The sequence below is a fragment of the Falco cherrug genome, chromosome Z (assembly GCF_023634085.1).
Source record: "Falco cherrug isolate bFalChe1 chromosome Z, bFalChe1.pri, whole genome shotgun sequence".
NCBI classification, from domain to species: Eukaryota; Metazoa; Chordata; class Aves; order Falconiformes; family Falconidae; genus Falco; species Falco cherrug.
In genome coordinates this window covers 76,639,216-76,659,410 of record NC_073720.1, presented here as the reverse complement: position 1 = coordinate 76,659,410, position 20,195 = coordinate 76,639,216, and the positions used below count along the sequence as shown (strand labels likewise).

General features: G+C 40.6%; 1 protein-coding gene across 1 annotated transcript; it reads right to left on the bottom strand.

Annotated features, from left to right (window-relative positions):
- Positions 1–6,183: 6,183 nt before the first annotated feature.
- On the bottom strand, positions 6,184–14,895 carry LOC129734663 (uncharacterized). Its single transcript, XM_055698313.1, has 3 exons — positions 14,172–14,895; positions 10,866–14,033; positions 6,184–6,323 (listed from the first exon to the last, which is right to left on the bottom strand). The coding sequence occupies exons 1-3, from the start codon at positions 14,893–14,895 to the stop codon at positions 6,184–6,186; spliced, it is 4,032 nt and encodes a 1,343-aa protein (XP_055554288.1).
- Positions 14,896–20,195: the final 5,300 nt, after the last annotated feature.

The window sequence follows — 20,195 nt, the reverse complement described above, 5'->3', positions numbered from 1 at the left end:
CAATCAGGAAGCAGTCTGTTAACGAAGAATTTTATTGCTTGCAGAAGCAGATTTGTTGGCTATCTGGAAAAGTTGGTAGACCCTCACATGAAAGAGCTAGGTGGAACTTTTTGAAGTTCCTCAAATACTTGAATATGCTCACAAATGCTCAGTTAAACAAAAAAATTGCAAGTACTGCAGGTACAAGATAGACATGCATGGCTTCCTTCTTCTCTCCCCCACCCCACCCCCTTTTTTTTTTTTTTTTTTTTTTTTTTTTAAATTTCTGTGTGCTGTTGATGACTTTCTGAAAATAACATATCTCTTTTCCCGGGAACATAAACCTGGTGGCTGAATGGATTTGCACCGCTGGTTTAAGTGGTTGAGCACACTTAGCACATAAGGAATGAAACCCATGTCGTGGAGAGAAAGCGCGCAGAGGGAAAGATGTGCTTAAGCCAATGAGGTCTGTGGGGTGCTGGTGCCATAGTTGCATGACCTCTTCACATTTTTTAATATAGGCATGCTAATAAAATATCAGGTGAGTTCCTTAGATATTACTACGTTTGCACCTGAAATGATCTCTGAAATATATCACTGGAATTTGAATTTTTAATGTGTCTTGCTCACAGATCCAAGTCATGTGATTGTTCGATCTTTTCAGTCTCCAGTCTACATATATGCCTTTGAATACTTTGAGTAAGACATTTAGGGCATCATTTCAGAAACAGGAGGCAATGGCTGATGTCATAAGCTGACCGAATTTCAAAGTTTTTTGCTGCATCAATTGATCACTTCTCAAATGAGACTAGAGCTGTATCTATTTATGTTTATATTTATATTAACATTTGTTAAGACAAGTTATGATTGCTCTGCCATTTAAAAGCTCTAGCCACAATCTAGCATAGAAGTATGCCTTTGTAAGTTATTAAGCTTGCAGACCATTGTTTGTTCAGCTGCAGTAAGCCCTTTTGGTTGTACAAAGTAGCATTCTATATTTCAAACCTTTCTATACTTATACAATACAATAAATAAATGGAGTAAAAAGGATTTTCTAAGAACAATGTTCGATAAACCATAAGATGAATGAACCTTTTTTGATAAAATATAATTTCTAGTATCTAAAGGAATGCATGAGCGTGAGTCAAAGTTGGTGTCTTGTTCTACAAAAAAGCCCCAACAAATAAAACAGAACAGAACAGGGAAAAGCAGTTCATTTAGGAAAACTGAAATTGGTTTTGCTTTTTCCAACGTTAAGGTGAAGTGTCTTTTTAAAATTCAAGCTAGAGCTAAAAACCCCCACATTACGTACAATATATTACATAAGGTTTTGGAACTGATCACATGAAATATTTCCTTTTTCTCTTTTCCTTAACAGTCTGCCCCTCACCTCCTTTCATTTTTTTGTTTGACTTCAAGACCGATTTTTCCCCTAGGGCTTCTTGGTTTTGCACATTTTTGTCCTCCTGTTTTTCAAAACACATAATTCTCCTGCAGACTGATTTTCCTTAACTTTGTTAGATGAAAATTTGTTTTAGATTGCCTTTTATTTAAATATCAAGAAAAAGAGATTAAAAGGAATATGAGCCTGTTGTTTGATAGGATAACATATTTTTTTCTTTATTTAGAAGAATAAGTACATGTTAAATGATACTTAAGTGTCTTGAGAGAAGCCACAGCATGCTGTGAACAGTGGACATTCAAATCCCTGTTATACACAAAAACCTAGTTAATTCACTGAATAACAGGGAACATACGGTAGAAAACTGAAGCAGTTTTCTTAAGAGGGGAAGAGGAATTTGTGAGGTGTTACGAATCCTACAACAACAGAAGAAAGGCCTGTTATGTAGATTAATAAAAAAATCTCTTCAATGGATCTCATCATAGGGTGAGGAAGTGTTTGTTCTGGGCCAATACTCATCACTCATAGAATGCTTGAGCAAACCTGGTAGGTGATTTCTTTCAGATGGTGGCGACAGACTTGTTTAATAGCCACTTCTAGGTTGTAAGCGTGGTTGTTGCCTGTTTTCAGGGTTGTTTGGACAAGATTAGAGCCTGCTGAAATATGCAGCTGCCTGAAGCAGGGATGATCCACAAGCGCCTGTCAATCCACAGCTGATGGCAGTATTGAAGGAAAATGATGTGAAGAAACAAGATCAGTAGTCCACGGGTAAATACGTTTGCAGTTCTAAAGTCAGAAAAACGCAAACAACAAAAGTTGCAATGCTTTTTCTGCTCTGGCTCTACAGCACATGAAGCTTGTTTACAGAAGGCTTCTAAACTATACTGAATTTAGAAACCTCTGGAGCAACCTCTAGGGATTAGCAATTTCACCCTCAAACAACTGAACACCTTCAGGCAAGAATCTTAGCTATTAATTTGACATTACTATTACTGTTCTACGTCACGGGTAGGTGGAAATGTCATCCTGAAAAAGAAAATCTAGCTGTTTATTGTGACCTTTACACTCTTTCCTCTATTTACAATCTATTTCTGTTAAATGAGAGAGGAAGTCTTACACTGAATTATTTCAGTAACTATATAATCCTGTTATAAAATAAGAAGTAATCAGACCATTAGCTGGCTCCTGAGATGGTGAGATGGCTTAACTCTCACAGCGTTGATCAAAATGATGGATATTAGCTGTTGTTTGTTAGCTGAAGCCTTTATAAATCTTAGGAAAAACAAACAAGCAAGCCATCTGGAAACATGAATTTCAAGAAGTTGCCACAATGCTCAGGCTATTCCATCTCATATATATATATATATATATACACATATATATTTATATATGTTTTGATATATATTCCTAATTTAATGGTATCCCAACTACAGCGAACTGTTTGTTTTGCTTTGTTTTTCTGGACTTGCAGTAATTCCTTGTTTACTAGGAAGAATCAGGAAAACTAATTGCAAGTATATAGTTTGGTAGGAGGGAAAAAGAAAAGCAGGAAAAGAATGTGCGTCTGTCACTTTTAAACATGTCAGAAGGGAAAGGACACACGGGAACACACAATCCTTTCTTGGGCTTAAACAGGCTGACCTACACTGAAAGTGCATCAGCTGAATCTTGGTCTTGGTATACAGGATCCCATGCTTTAGAAATTAAATAAAATAAATAAATAAATAGGAAAAACTTGTGGGGTAATCTATCCCATATTAGGTCTCAGCCTCATTTCTGACAAAGGCTGGCTGAAGTATTGAAGCCTGGATTGACTGATGGGTGAAAACTGAAATGGGACATGAAGTAACGAATATAGGACAAGCCTTTCTGAGATGGTTACTATCCAAAGAAAGAAAACCCTTTCAGTTTAAATGTTGCAGTATGGCATTCAGCTATGATGAAAAGAGGTCAAAGATGTCCATCTGCATGATTTCCGTATGTACTTAACATGGTAGTAGTGTAAGAGTCCAAGAGAATCCATTCAGCTGCAGCCCATCATATAACCAGACTTTAGCACATGGACAGCTTCTAAGTCTGTGACTAGTGTCGTTGCAATCTCTGGTGCTGCTCACATGTGTACAGCAAAACACCCATCTCCATCCTTCATGGTATTGTAAGAACAGTGACATCTGATAACAGAATACAAATGCAGTTTAATGATAAAAGAGTTGAATTACTTAAGTATTCTGGCAAGACATATCTGGCAAGTTCAGTTTTGTTGTGAAGGGAACATTGAAATATGCATTTGGGAAATGAATTAACAGGCTGTTCCTCCTGAATCATAGTAAATTTGTATGGGCACACTTTCAGCCTCATCCAAACACAAAAGAATCTCCACTGGTTAGCAATCAAGATGAGTATTTCAAGAAGTCAATAAGGTGGAAAATAGAAGTGAATTCAACCTGTTGGGAGCAAGAATTAGTTTGTGCAAAGAGTAAAAGCGGTATCAGTACAAGTTAAATATAGAACATTTATATTTAATTTTCACCTCAGGTTATAAATCGCTCTAAGTGGAATGAACATGATAAATGATTCCACTTGCCTGCTGCATTATTTAATGTTAAACAGCAAGAGACATTTTTTTGTGAAATGTGAAAAGGCAAAAAAGACAAATTGCTAGTTCAAACCTTGTTTTCACGGCTGAAAACTAGTTAAATGCTGGCAGCAGCTTATGATTTCTCACTGTAAATTCTGATTAATGATATGCTGTTGTGGTTCTACAGCACTGTTGGAAATTAGTCCGTTGGTACCTTTCACCTAACTAGCTGGATGTTTTAAAATCTTCTACTGCCCTTTCTGCCCACAGGCCTCAGTACCGGTGCAAGCAACTGTGTTGTCCATCAAGCTGCAGTTTTGTGTAGGATTTTCAGAACATAAGGTGAATTAAGGTAAAGATCTTCCAAGGTGAACTACAAAGTATTTCTCCTCCAGCTGTCCCTGCTTGATTTGTCACATGCATTTACATAATTAGAAGAAAAAAAAGAGAGAAAAAAAAGGTAAGGTGTTTTCTTGGTGGGTCCTTCCTTTTTGCTCAAATGGTGACTGCATCTGCATTTAAGTAATTACTTAAAAGCATATATTTCAATATTCCTGAAATGATATTTTTTTTGTAAAGCAGATAATGAATGATAACTTTTCAAAACACACTGAATCATTTGCTATTTTCTTTTACACTAGACTGTCACTCTGTTCTATAACTCTTGATATAAAATTGGATGTGATGTAGTATTTAATGAGACAAATCTTTTTTGAGGTGACTTAATAATAAAAGTGGTCAAATTGTTCATTTTGGGGGTTGCATTTGTTTTGTTTGTTTGCTCGCTTGCTTAATTTTTGTTCTGTGCTGCTGCTGCATTTATTCAGCCAGTTAATACCTGCCTGGAAAACTTGAGTGTGTTAGTGTTTTAGGGCTAAAGGAGCTTTCCCAGAAGCTTTCAATGATCATTCAGATGCAAATCGAGCCAGGCAAATTCCTATGGAATAATTTAGCTATACCTTTCACCACTTTCAAACTAAGCTATCAGCAGCCTCCAACACACTCAGCAGCCTTGTTTCTTTTTCCGAAAATCTCACTACATTTAGGCTTTGTTTTGGATGTGTCGGAGGGTGTAAAGTTCTGGTAGAACGGCAAACCCCGGAATAACAGAGACGGCTTTGTTAATCTCTCACGATTTCATAGGTACTAATTCACCAGTTAAGGTCCTCATTCAAAACAGTTAAGCACATCCTTAGTTAGAACCCCGATAGTAAATATTTAGATTATACATTTTGGCATGTGTCCAAGCAACGTGCCAATTTCTAAAAACAACGCAAGCTTCCTCAGGTTTTTCATAAAATCTTACCATATTCAGTCTACTGCTGTTTGGATCTGAGTGTATTGTCTGCTGCGAAACCAGACCACAAATAAAACAAAACAAAACAAACAAAACAAATTCATTAGAAGTTAGTATTTTCCCATATCAATTTCCTAGTGCTGGCTATAGGAAGGAAATACACTAAATATGAATATTCTCTACTGCAAGAGAAAGCCGAGTACAGATAGCAATTCATCATTTTGTTTTCAACAGTTAGTTGAATGGAATTACCTAAGTAAATTTTTCTCCAGCATTTCTGTGCTGGCAGCATAGGGATTTCAGGGTGGTGGCAGTGGTGGTAATTAATCCTGCATGTCTCACTGAGCACCAAAAAGAGCAATGACTTTGACTGATTTAACTGTACAGGGGTGGATATTTTCATCTTTGCGATAGGCATATTAAGAAAAGCAGGCACTGTACAAGTGAACTGCTTCAAAAGGAGGTGTACATTTTTTCCCTTCATTTTGGAGAAATCTTTGGGGGTGAAACAGAACGAAGTCTTAAAAAAAAAAATTAGTTTGGTACAATGCTCGGGGTGATGTCTGTTTTGTGTTGAGAAAGGAATGTACTCGGAATAATTAGAAGAGATAGGTGGGCACCTGAAGGAGATAAGGAGACCATCAAGTCAGGAAATCTTTGAACAAAGTAAATTGAAAGGCCTACTCCACCTAGAGCCCACCTATTGTGAATGGAATGATTAGGTGTCAAAATCAAATGACTATGTATGTAAGGATGTTGTGTAACCTCTCAGGAAGACTGTGTAAGTTACCTGACTGTTCACTGAAAACTCCGGAGCTAGTTTGTCCGCTGCGAATCAGCTAGCTCCCCAACGTTGCAGGAAAGAAATACCTTTGCTGCTTAAAGACAAAATTGGTCTCTGAGCAGTTACTCTGTGCCGTTTTGGCATCAATCTGGCGAGCCTGGCAGGAGAACTCTCCGCCGGTGCTGGAATCCAGGGGCCTGGGGACCCTCGGGGCCCCCGGCGGGATCTTCTGTCGGTGACACTCTCCTACCCCTCGGCTTCTCACACAGGTGGACAAGGACTTCTGCAGAACATGAAAGGTATTTATATTCTTTGTTTTGAATATTTGATTGTTTTAAGATACGTGAAGCTAAAAACTTCCTTTAGGGTGTCTTTATGATTTGGGTTTACCCCGTAAGACGAAAGCCGGGATGCAGTCTCGCAGGGCTGAGAGAAGGGACGCCTTCCGAAAAGGGTAATAGCCCTGTTTGAGTGTCTTAAGATTTGGGGAATTCCCAGAAAGTAACAACTGAAAGAGCGCTCTGTGTCTTGTTTGTGTTGTCTTGTTACATGTTCAAAATTAAGAGTTATGAATAGTAGGAAAAAAAATACATTCTGGTAATTCTAGGTGAATAGCTGAAAACTGAACATGCTGCTTAGAGCCAGAAAAAGAATAGGATTTGTTTTTTGGCAGTTGTCCATTGAAATACGAACTCTGTGTGATAACGCGAACTGTCAGTGTTCCTAGAGCTGTATCTGGGTGCACGGTACAGTGTAACACACTGTCCGTGTGACTGAGGGCTGCCCGCACAGCGCGGGGGTGTGAGAGACGCGGTGTAACTGCGAAGCGAGTGGGAAGCCCCGAGCTGCGTGTCCGTGTTCCCCGCGAGGGGCCGGCCAGAGACGGACGGAGCGATTGAAAAATCAATTTATGAAGTGTTGGAATGCATAATCAGAAATTAGAGCGGGAGACTGTGGACAAAACATTCACACTAACATCATTTGGAAAAAGCACGAACTAGCCTCTGCCCTTAGTGTCGCAGGTGCTGTCTGTGTACTCGAGCAAAGGGTGGCAAGTGTCTAAGATAATTATCTCCTCGGAAAAAAAAACCACCAAGAAGAACAAAAAACTAACAAACAAAAAACCACAATTAAACAAACAAACAGAAAAAAACCAAAAACCAACCACCACACCCCTGGGATGTATTTTGAAGCATTGGAAAGAATTTGGCGGAATTCCCAGTAGAAATTTCAACAAGAAGACATTTAAAAAATATTGTCAGAATCGGTGGCCTTTGTGTACATTAGGTGACGGTGAAAGATGGCCATTCGGAGGAAGTCTTACATTACAGCACAATTTTACAGCCTATGCTGTTTCTTTGTAGAGAACAAAAGTGGGATGAAATGTGTGCAGATATGTTTGTGTGGCAGAAGAAGTGGGGGATTAACACCACCCGATCCTTTGATTATGGCTCTAGAAAAGAACAGGGAAAATCTGAGACCTAAACTAGAAAGATGTTCTTGTTGAAATTATTGTGTGTTTAAAAAAAAAAAAAAATAAAAAGAAAGGAAAAAAAAAGAGCTCAGGTTGTGGTTCCTTCTGTGGTAGTGACGTGCGGAATTAGACTCTATAACTCGAAAGTTATAAAGTAGGTATGTTTATTGCGCGCAGATGCACGGGGGATCGCTCCTCCACAAGCGTGCATACCCGAAGTGACGAACCATCTCACATTTATACAATGAACAAATGAATATTCAATAAACGCCTATACATATTTGTTACCTAAACCCCGCTTCGTATGTTAATTAGCTTATCAGTCCGTTTCCTGGAATGTGGTGGTCTTGCAGGTTTGTAGGTGATTCATGTTCTTGTGACCACCCGATCTTCTTCAGGTGATTGTGACCACCCAATCTTTTCCAGCAAGGAGACTTAGCACTCCCTCCCTCTAGATAGCATTTGAATGTCTCTCATCTTTTCTTATTCTCTTTTAAATAGCCCCTTTGTTAGAGGAAGAAGGGCAGGCGTCTCCCCGTCTCCCCTTTGTTAGAGGAAGAGGGGCAGGCGTCTCCCCAAAACTGTAGTTGTCACCGCAGCCATGACTAGTCACCATACCCACATTCCTTAAGCAGACACATACAATCACAATCCATGTCCATTATCCCCATTTCACATTATTTCTCCATATCAATCCCCCCTTATCTATTAAATTAAGTAAATTCTTTTACTTAAGCAGCCTCCCCGAATGATATAAAGCATCATACATAAGTGTTACCCTTTTAAACATTCTCCAAACCCACAAATATAACATAATGGTTAGTATTAAGGAAATTCCTAAACTGATCAATAAGATCACAATGGGGTGTACCAGAGTGTTAAGAATTCCTGTTGCAGAGGGTGACCAGCCAAAGAGAGTATCCCACCAATTATGGTTTCCATCCTGTTCTACCTTTTTTAAAACTTTCTTGATCCCCTCTACATCATGATGGATCATAAGAAGAGTTTCATGTCCCTTTTCTTTGGTTTCTTCCAGTATACGTTGTAAATCTGCATGTTTTAATAGTTCTTTTATACTGCTTATATTTAGTCCTATGGGGGTAGGAATTATTATCTGTGATAGGGTAAAATTGGATTTTAAGAATTGATGAGACACTACTGGGGCTGAGTAACTAAAATCGCATCCTGTGATAGTAGTAAAATTACAAATACAATAATTTGAATACTGTGCAGTCTCTTTTACCTCCCCATCTATGATTATTGTGTTACACTTAGTTCTCAAACACGCACATCCCTTCCCTGCATATATAATTACTGTTTTCAAGTTTGCATTTGGTCGGGCCTCGAAATGACATATTTTCTGATCTGTATCTAAACAAGTATCCTGAGCCATTATAGTATTGCTTTCACAGAGGAAGCCCTGCTGTTCTCGCATAATACAAGATTCTAAATCTACTGTTTGCCACTTGTCGCCTATCTTTCTGGCCCATGTTCTATGTTCAAAAGGGTATAGGAGCACCCCATTATGGTTAATTCCAAGGGCTGCAATGGGGTGTATGGTAATTATTACTGCATTATGTATGGTTAACACAAAAGCTGTGATGGTGTGTGTGTTGGGGTCATAGGTAAAGTTCACCACATTCCACCATGACTGGAGTTTTCTTTCTACCTCCGTAGCACTGTCCCAAACCATCTTTCGAATTTCTGTAGGAAATATGCCTTCCTCTCCTTCTCTTATTATGGATGCAGCTATTGATTGCATCCACATTTGGGCTTGGATGCAACTTAGAGCCAGGGCGACGTCATCCTGTAAACCACCTAATGCCTTAGTGATGAGTTGATGATCTTCCATGTTTATTTGTTCCCACCTGGGGAGTACCTTCGATATCAACCATTGATGTGCCCCTAATGCCAATAATGAAGATTTTAGTGGTTGTTGTAGTTTTGATAGATCGGCCGTGGTGGCGGCTAGTTTATTCATTATCACCTCTGAGTCTATGGAATTTAATACTCCGAGTCCTGTTCCCAACATTCCAGTTACATCTCTCACTATTCTGTTTCGATAAATATTTCCCCTTTTTCTTAACCAAGTTGTCCATCCCTCATAAGAGGTTCGTAAGAAGGGGGAACAGGATGGCTTAACATCAGAAACATTGACTTGTATTTTTAACTCTATTCTTTTAAGAGACCATTCTGGGTTAAACAACATTTGTTGCTGACCTGTATTTCTGATTACATATGGTCCAATTGTATAAATCTTTGGATCTGGTTTAGTTAATTTAAGATCAAGCGTTAATGGGGTTGTTGTAACTGTGGTGGTGGTAGGAACAGTGGTTAGCATGATTGTTATTTTGATCTTATAAGTCAGAGCTGTTCTTGGGGATTCCTTTCCTAGGCATATTATAAAGATGGGCTCGGTTAAGGTAAAATTGTGCCAACATTCCCGTGAATTAAAGCACATGGTTGTATTTAGAAGGGTAAATTCCTTATCTACCTTTCTGACATTAATCTGGGTGTCTCCCGAAATCTTGGTGTTATCCTTTTCATTATATGTTTGACATCCTACTTTTATCTTATCTCCTAATTTTCCCCATAATCGGTCGACTTTGTGTACATCCTCCCGATCCCATTGATTCCTTTGGTACACCTCATTTTCAGAAAAAACCACCATAGCTAGTTTCGTCTTTGAGTCCACCTTTCCCATTATTCCAGCGTGTTTTTTCTGAGCATGATTCCAAGGCCAATTATCAGGCTCTTGGTTGTAGGCAAGAGAGAGGGTACAAAAAAACACAAATGGTTTAAACCCACTATTGATCATTTTAAGAATCTAAACGTTAAAATCTGTTTTGATCAAAAATATCTTTGTTTGAGTTGGGGCTTACTAATAACAAGTTGGGCGAGCCTGGCCACTGGCTCAGTCCCCGACTCTTGTTCTATATTGTTTGTTGTGGTGCCCTTCCCATATGGTGGATCCGCAACTGCTCAGGTTCACTTACTTGCCACCCACATTGTTCCCATTTGTCCGAGTAAATTTGAGTTTCAGTTCTTTTTTATCTGGGGTTACTTTCCAAGAAGTTGCAGGGGCTTTCTTAATCCGGGTATGGTGAATCCAAGAATTCTGTCCCTCAACCTTGATTGCAGTGTAGGTGGTGAGTAGGACTCGAAAAGGTCCGGTCCACTGTGGTTCCAGGGTTTTATCTGCAAAACACTTAACGTATACATAGTCTCCTGGTTGTATATCGTGAACAGGTCCATCCAGACCCCTACTGCGTGTTCCCATCACATGCTTCTCAATTCTTATTAGTTGTTTGTTTAGTGCCACCATATAGGAAGTCATTGTTTCTTCACCAATCTGTGAAGACATCCCCTTTTGTACCCCATAGGGTCGTCCATATAAAATTTCAAATGGGCTAAGCCCCTCTTTTGCTCTCGGTCTAGTTCGAATTCGTGTAAGAGCTAATGGCAAAGACTGGGGCCAAGTTAGATTTGTTTCTTGGCCTAACTTGACAATCTGTTGTTTGATTAGATGATTCATCTTTTCCACCTGGCCACTCGATTGTGGTCGGTATGAGGTATGTAATTGCCAATCTATTCCTAGATGGTGGCTAATCTGTTGCACTATTCTGGACACAAAATGTGGTCCTCTATCCGAGGACATTACCGCTGGGACTCCAAACCTAGGTATTATCTCTTGGAGTAGTATTTTGGTCACTTCCCGGGCTTTAGCAGTTCTGCACGGGAAGGCTTCTGGCCAACCTGAAAAGGTATCTGTTAGTACCAATAAATATCGATAACCCCCTTTTCTAGGAAGTTCCGAGAAATCGATCTGCCAGTGTTGCCCAGGAACATTTCCTCTCCCAATTTTTCCCAACTTTGGCCCCTTGGTAATCTTAGGATTAGTCTGGAGGCAAAGATCACATTGTTGGGTTACTTGTCTAATAGTAGTATACAAATTTCGTGCTATTATGTTTTTAGTGAGATCCTTATATAGAGCTTCTGCCCCCCAGTGCCTTTTTCTATGTTCTTCCCTGACCACTGACCATACCATGTAGGAAGGAATCACTATTCTCCCATGTGAGATTATAGCCCACCCTTCCTCATTATATGATCCCTTTAGGTCAGAAATTAGTTTGCGATCTTCTTTCGTATAGTCTGGTTTACCTTCTAGAGATATTTGTCCATCGGGTATTAGCGCACCCTCTACCTTGATTGCTTTTCTGGCTGCCTGTTTTGCTTCCCTGTCTGCCAGTTCATTTCCTCTTTCCAATTCTGTGCTCACTTTCTGGTGTGCCTTAATGTGCATAATTGCCACCCTTTCAGGAAGCTGGACCGCATTTAGGAGTTTCAAAATTTCTTCCGCATGTTTGATGATTTTTCCTTGGGAGTTTAACAGTCCCCTTTCTTTCCATATTGCTCCATGAGCATGTACCACTCCAAAGGCATATTTAGAATCAGTCCAAATATTTATAGGTTTTCCCCGAGCTCTTTCCAGAGCTCGAGTAAGGGCTATGATTTCAGCCTTCTGTGCCGAAGTGTCAGCTGGTAGCGGCCCCGATTCTATCACTTCTTCAGAGGTTGTAACAGCATATCCGGAATGTCGCTTTCCATTCAGCATATAGCTGCTCCCATCCGTGAACCAATGTTCAGCTCCATTAATAGGAACATCCTTGAGATCTGTCCGACTAGAATAAGTGGCTTCGATTGTTTCTAGACAGTCATGATCGACTGATTCTCCAATATTCCCATTAAAAAATGAGGCTGGATTGACGATGTTTGTAGTCACGATCTCAACATCATCTTGTTCCACCATTATGGCCTGGTATTTTAGGAATCTCTGTGGGGAGAGCCAATGCCCCCCTTTTGTTTCAAGGACTGCAGACACTGTGTGGGATACTAAGACAGTCATTTTCTGGCCCAGGGTAAACTTCCGGGCCTCTTGGATGTTTAGGATGACGGCTGCTACTGCTCTCAGGCAACCAGGCCACCCTTTTGCAGTGGCATCCAGCTGTTTAGAGAAGTATGCCACTGCCCGTCTGTATGGTCCCAAATCTTGTGCCAGTATTCCTAATGCCATTCCCTGTTTCTCATGGGAAAATAGGAAAAATGGCTTACTCACATCAGGAAGTCCTAGTGCTGGTGCCGACATCAAGGCTTTCTTCAGTTCATGGAAAGCTCTGTCTGATTCAGCATCCCACTGAAGATCCTTCTGGTTAGCTGCTATCAGGGAATATAATGGTTTAACAAGCAAGCCATAATTGCATATCCAAAGCCAGCACCATCCTGTCATTCCCAGAAATGTCTGCAGTTCCTTTACAGTTCGTGGTCGGGGGGCTTGGCATATGGCTTCTTTTCGGGCCTTCCCCAGGACCCGTTGTCCGGCACTGATCTCGTACCCCAGGTATGTGACCTGTTGTAACACCACCTGTGCCTTCTTCTTAGAAACTCGATATCCCTGTAGTCCCAGAAAGTTCAGCAGACTCACAGTCCAAATAATACAAGATTCTTCGGTTCTGGTTGCAATAAGAAGATCGTCTACATATTGTAACACTTTCCCTTCTTCTGACGGTGGTTCCCATAACTCCAAATCCTTTGCTAATTGGTTTCCAAAAATTGTGGGGCTATTTTTAAACCCCTGTGGCAACACCGTCCATGTGAGCTGGGTCTTTCGACCGCTTCTGGGATTTTCCCATTCAAAAGCAAAAATTCTTTGGCTGGCTTCATGGAGAGGGAGGCAAAAGAAGGCATCTTTTAAGTCTAAAACTGTGAACCAAGCTAGGTCAGGTGTCAGGGTGGTAAGTAAGGTATAGGGGTTAGCTACTACAGGATACAGATCCTCTGTTGTTTTGTTAATGGCCCTTAAATCTTGAACTATCCTATAAGACCCATCAGGTTTTTTAACTGGGAGGATAGGTGTGTTAAATTCTGACTCACATTCTTTTAGTAGTTTTAGTTCTATGAATCGCTCTATGTTTGGACGAATTCCTTCCCTATCTTCCCTTTTCAGTGGGTATTGTTTAATTCCTACCGCACTCTGTCCATCCTTCAATTTTACTATTACAGGTGATGCATTCTTGGCACGTCCCGGTATGTCAATTGCCCATACTCCGGGATATACCTGATCAATAATCCTGGTATCAATTTCCCTTTTTATAGGAGTATTGGCCAGAGATAGGCTCATAACCTGTATGTATTGATGATTATTTACCTCCAGAGTAACTTCCCCTTTTTTAAATTTGATTGTTGCCTCCAATTGTTCTAATAAGTCTCTACCAAGAAGGGCCTTTGGGGAATTTGGCATAAATAGGAATTTATGGATCCCCATCTGTTTTCCCAACTTATATTTTAAAGGTTTACAAAAATAAGCCTTTTCAGTTTGGCCAGTTGCACCTTTTACTGAAACATAATCATTTCCCAAAGGCATTAAAGCCTGGTTCAAAACCGAATAGGTGGCTCCTGTGTCTATTAAAAATTCCACCTCCTCCTGTTCTTCTCCTAATTTTAATTTTATTAATGGGTCGGCTAGTCAATTTTCTTCTTCCATGTGAGCTATTGTTTTCCCTTGATTATTGCGCCATTTAGTGTTTTCTTGATGTCTGCGTTCAGGGCATTCGTTTTTCCAGTGTCCTGTCCTTTTGCATATTGCACACTGATTCCTACCCAGGGGTGTCAGCCCACGCCTTGATTTAACTTTAGATTTTTGATTCTCATTTTCTCTTACTACTGCTAATATTTTATTTTGGTCCTGCTTGTAACCTTCTTCTCGATTACTAAATATTCTCCATGCTTCCTCTACTAATTTTTCCAAGTCTCTATTTTCAGGAGGTCTCAATTTTTGCAACTTGCGCCTAATATCCCCCTGTGATTGTCCTAAAAAGAGGGATATTAGTTGCTGTGCGCCTACCTCCGAATTTGGGTCCAGAGACGTGTGCCGGCGCATTGCATCTCTTATTCTGTCTAAGAATTCTGAAGGTGTTTCAGAAGGACCCTGTCTGACCTCATATAACGCTGCCCAATTTATTGTTCTAGGAATTGCTTTCTCCATTCCTCTGAATATCCATTCCTGGTATGCTTGCAATCTTCCCATTTCAGCGGCTCGGTTTGGGTCCCATTCCGGGTCCAACAAAGGAAACCATTCTCTATAATTATCTCCCTTTATATTATAATGTTCCTTTGCGAGATCCCCCGCTGTTTTTATGACTAATTGTTTTTCAGTTTCAGTCAAACAATCTAATAATAATTGTATATCACTCCAGTCAGGATTGTGCTGTTTTATTAGAAATTTAAAATTCTGTGCCGTCTTTATCGGATCATTACGGTATTCTCGGGCAGCCTCTTTCCATTCTCTCAGATCAGCGCCCGTGAACGGAACTTTTATTTTCATTGTTCCTCCGTCCGGATTTACAGCTTCTCGGAGGGGTGCCTGTAAAATAGACTTCTGTCTGGTGCGTGAAGACACCGGACTATTTGGAGCCGTAATGGCAGTTTTTGTGTTTCCTTGTGTGGCACCGGGTGTTTGGTTTTCTTTATAAATAACTTGTGGAATTTCTTCCTCTTGTTCGCCTGGGGGTGGACTGGGAGCCCCGGCCGAACCTTGTCTCTCCACTCTATAAGGTGGATTAAATAAATCATTTAATTCGGGCTCTTGTTCTCCGTTTAATTTGATACACCTTTGTCCAATACTACATGCTGAGCAACATCTTTTTAACTTTCCTTTACGCTCCGTCCTGTCCTCTCTTTCTAGTGCTAGTACCATAGGATCCCGAGGGGGTACTAATCCGCAGTCCTTTTGCCACTCAGGTTTGTCCCGGAGGACGAAGAACATGTCTGCATATGATACTTCATCCCATTTTCCCTCTCTCCTCAGAAACAACATTAATTGCAGGAGAGTGTTATAATCTAACGTTCCTCCCTCCTGAGGCCATTTCGCATCGCTCTCCAATTTATACAAAGGCCACCACTGTTTACAATATTTAACCAATTTCCTTCTATTTTCGGTACCACCCTGTCCTACGATATCACTCCAATGTTTTAATATACAACCCAAAGGCGATTTTTCACAGGGCTTACTCCTTCCATTTCCCATTTTGCAATTTTAATTACTTTGTTTTTCTCCGGCCGCCTTAGCCACCCAAGGTTGGAAACGCGGATAGAGCTTTTTACTCGTTTTGCACTCAAACGCCTGTCTCAAGCACTCTTGCACTCACACTTAGTCAAAATAATTAAGCTATACACGGAAAATCAAAATGCGCATCTCAATCACACCATTCACACTCTCCGGGCAGCCCGCAGTCACACAAGCAGTATGTTATACGGTACCGTGCACTTATGTACAAACTCTTAGGAACACTAACAGTTCACAAAGTATGCATTTCAATGAACAATTGCCAATAAACAAACAACAAACAAAACCCAATTTTTCCTGGTCTTAAGCAGAGTGTTAAGTTTTCCGCTATTTGCCACAAATTACCAGAATGTTAATATTTTTCAACATACATTTCATAACTCCGAGTTTTGAACATATAACAAGACAACACATAGAACAAACAAGACACAGAGCGCTATTTCAGTTGTTACATTCCAGGAATTCCCCAATTCTTAAAACAACCTAAAGAAGTTTTTAGCTTCCTCTTTTTCCTACGCAAAAGTTTCCCTTTTACTTTTGCTGTGAGGTCCCTCTTGTTCCTGTGAGATTCCGCCTTATTCCGTCCCGCCCCCCGCTTTCCGTCACGAGGCCTCCGGGCTTTTAGGAATGGCAGTAACCTCGGGTTTGCTCGATCTGCCCTCAAGATCGCTAGCGGCCACCCCTTGGTCAGCAAACCCCCTCCCAAGGTACCTTTCCTCCTGGGGACTGCGCTGCGCGCCGGACGTCTCCGTGCGTCTCACCAGCCGCCCCGTTACTAAACATACCGTTTTATCCACGGATCCAGGGGTTTCTCTTCTGCTCCCGGGTGAACAGCTGAGAAGAGGAGGCTCCTCCGAGGAAATCTCCCGGGGCGCGCCTAGGAGCGTCCGCTCCGCAGCTGGTCCCTCAGCCGAGCAGAAATCCTCCTGGCTGGCTCGCCAAACTGACGTGCAGAATTAGACTCTATAACTCGAAAGTTATAAAGTAGGTATGTTTATTGCGCGCAGATGCACGGGGGATCGCTCCTCCACAAGCGTGCATACCCGAAGTGACGAACCATCTCACATTTATACAATGAACAAATGAATATTCAATTAACGCCTATACATATTCGTTACCTAAACCCCGCTTCGTATGTTAATTAGCTTATCAGTCCGTTTCCTGGAATGTGGTGGTCTTGCAGGTTTGTAGGTGATTCATGTTCTTGTGACCATCCGATCTTCTTCAGGTGATTCATGTCCTTGTGACCACCCGATCTTCTTCAGGTGATTGTGACCACCCAATCTTTTCCAGCAAGGAGACTTAGCACTCCCTCCCTCTAGATAGCATTTGAATGTCTCTCATCTTTTCTTATTCTCTTTTAAATAGCCCCTTTGTTAGAGGAAGAAGGGCAGGCGTCTCCCCGTCTCCCCTTTGTTAGAGGAAGAGGGGCAGGCGTCTCCTCAAAACTGTAGTTGTCACCGCAGCCATGACTAGTCACCATACCCACATTCCTTAAGCAGACACATACAATCACAATCCATGTCCATTATCCCCATTTCACATTATTTCTCCATATCAACATAACCATATAGTTTTAAGGAAATAGCTACTCTTCTTCCTCTAACAAAGTGGCTATTTATAAAAAGGATGAGAAACATTCCAATGTTATCTAGAGATCTCCTCGCTAAAGAAAACCGGATGATCGACAAGGACAAGAATTACCTGCAAACCTGCAAGACCACAACATTCCAGGCAAAGGACTGATAAGCTAATTAACATATGAAGCGAGAGTAAGCGGGTTTAGGTAACGAATATGTATAGGCGTTAATTGAATATTCATTTGTTTTATTGTATAAATGTGAGATGGTTCGTCACTTCGGGCATGCACGCTTGTGGAGGAGCGATCCCCCGTGCATCTGCGCGCAATAAACATACCTACTTTATAACTTTCGAGTTATAGAGTCTAATTCCGCACGTCATCAGCACTATTAGCAGTGCAAATTTGCTTTTGGTCAGCAAGAGCCGACTTGCCTCTAGCTGCCTGACGTTACCCATAGGTCCCTTTAAAAAAGAATTTTCTTTCTGGTTGTTTTTTAAGTCCTACGTCTTGAAATAGTTTATATTTTCTGTGTGCCTGTCTGTGTGGTGGGGGGCTGGAGTCTGCACTGTCCATAAGGGTTATATACATTACAGTAACCGTGCAACCTGTAATGCAGCATGACACGTGAGATGCTGATGTGAATCAGAGCTTGCCTAGGCGATAGGAGAACATACGCAACCCCTGGCTTCTGGATTCCAGCAGCAAGCAAACAAGGTATCCCATGCACATCAGAAAAGACCACCACTCCAGGGAGTGCCGCTCACAGAGCAGTTAATTCTGATGAGATGAGGTGCTTGGTGAGGTGTTGCACAGGAATTTGTCAGGAATCTGGTTTCACTTCTGTGGGAGACTGGCCTGAGCCAGCAAATACAGTTACTTGGCCTGAAATATTTCATGGGCTCTGTTCAGAATACTCCTGTCACTCAAAGTAGCTTGAAATGACATGTAGACCAATATCACTTTTTTGACCTTCCTTCTAATGGGATTAATGGCCCATTATTTCTATTGCTTATTCTGTATCAGGGCAAATCTGGATTAAAATACCTTTTCCAAATGCCCTGCTAATGTGCAAGCCAGAGTTGCAGCTTGATAAATGCTATTGGATTGATGAAACTGAAACTTAATGCAGTGATTGTTCAGAGTTTGGGTTTTGTGGGGGTTTTTAATCTTTGCGGGATTTTTTGGTTTTGCTTTATTTTTGGTTTGTTTGTTGTTTTTTTTCCCCCAGGTTGGCAAGTCTATTACATGAGAGAACGTAGACTGTGATTTGGCACCAGCTGAAAAAATTGCATGCACAAATACTTTGAAATGGAGAAAAGTGAAACATGCTTATTCACTTGTTTTCTGAGTTCCTTGTGCCTGTTCCTGTTACTAGTTAACCTGCTTCCGACTAAAATTACTTCTAAGCAAGCATGTAAAGTTTTCATTAAAAGTATTCAGTGTTCCCAGAGTTCAAGAGCTGAATTATGATCCAAGATTTGTTAATTTGAGAGGAAAACTGTTTTCGATTAAAGCAGATCTTAGACAAAACTTGCAAATACTTTCTAAGGGAATCAAAAACGTGTAAGCATGAAACACATTTGATCCAGAATACTCTAAACAGGGAAATACCTTGTGATTATTCTGGTAGATACAGAAGAAAAAAGATATTGAAATATTGCATGTAGCTGTACTTAATACAGCTAGACCAACCTCATCTACCTAAACTGGTTAACAGCAGTTTCTAAATCTAGGGGCTAGATCTTCCATAATTCTTGGAAATGTTATAAAATTAGATTACCTAATTAGCTGATATACCTCAAGCTATTACATTGCAGAAAGGAACTCATATGCAAGCGCATTCATCTTGTGTACTGTGCTTGTATAAAAAATGCCATAGAAAATGTGGTCAGAAATTTTCATTTTAGGTTCCTAGATATCAACATTTCGCCTGGGCTCTCCAGAACATTGCTATGCAGTAAGTGCTGCTTCACACAGGGGGTCTCAAATGGGGGTTCTGGATGACCAGCAGCCAGTCAAGATCTGCTGGCTTGGTCTTCATAGTAATTACCTGGGAAAACAGTGTGGAGGAGCTAGGATATAGGCAAGAATGCTGTGCCTGAGGGCTTGTGCACACAGATCCAACAGCTGAGAGCTAGAGGTTTTCTGTACTTTTTCTGTATTTCTGAGGTCTGTTTCTTCTTACAATACCACTTTTTTGATAACAAACTGTTCCTATCAAAACATGCTTTTGACTAGTCTCCACAGCTGTTTGGTTTTGGTTTTCAGCGTAGATGATTTTCACGAAACCAGATCTTTCTAAAGAAACAGCATTTTGACTAGTAAAGGGAACAGTAGCAGAAAAGAGTAAGGTTTGTGAAAAATGTTGGTTTTGCTTGTTTTTCTAAGGCTGTTTGATGTCAAGTCAATCGAACAACTATGGTCCAGAATGTATACGAAACTATTATCACCTAGTGTTTATGACTAGAGGAAATTATGACTGATGCGTTTTTTATCCTGACAACTGTATCAAAAGGAGATGAGGTCATATTGCCAGCCTTGTTGCTTTTACTTGTAAGTCATTATTAGACATAACTGTCAGAAATCAGCATCAAAACCCATGACAGGTACCAAAACTATGTTTTTGCTTTCTTGACTAAATAGCAGTTTTCCTTCTGAAATGCACAAGGATGAACCTTGAAACCAGAAGAAATCAAGGACTAACTGAATGTTAAACTCTTTTTTTCCACTTAGTGAAAGTCTCTAAATAAGTCAGAAATTCTGTTGTTATGTTGGAAGAAACGAATTGGCGTTTTTACCAGGTGGGATTTTCTTTCCTCTATGGAGACCTCACCGTGCCAGTTGAGGAAAGAACTTGAGACAACCTCTTTGGCGATACCCGGGAGGTGGAGTGACAGGGTGTCTGGGAACAGTAAGAGGAAAATTTGTCATTTGATGTGCTGTTTTCAGTGCCAAAGGCTTTGTGAAAAGGGCTCTC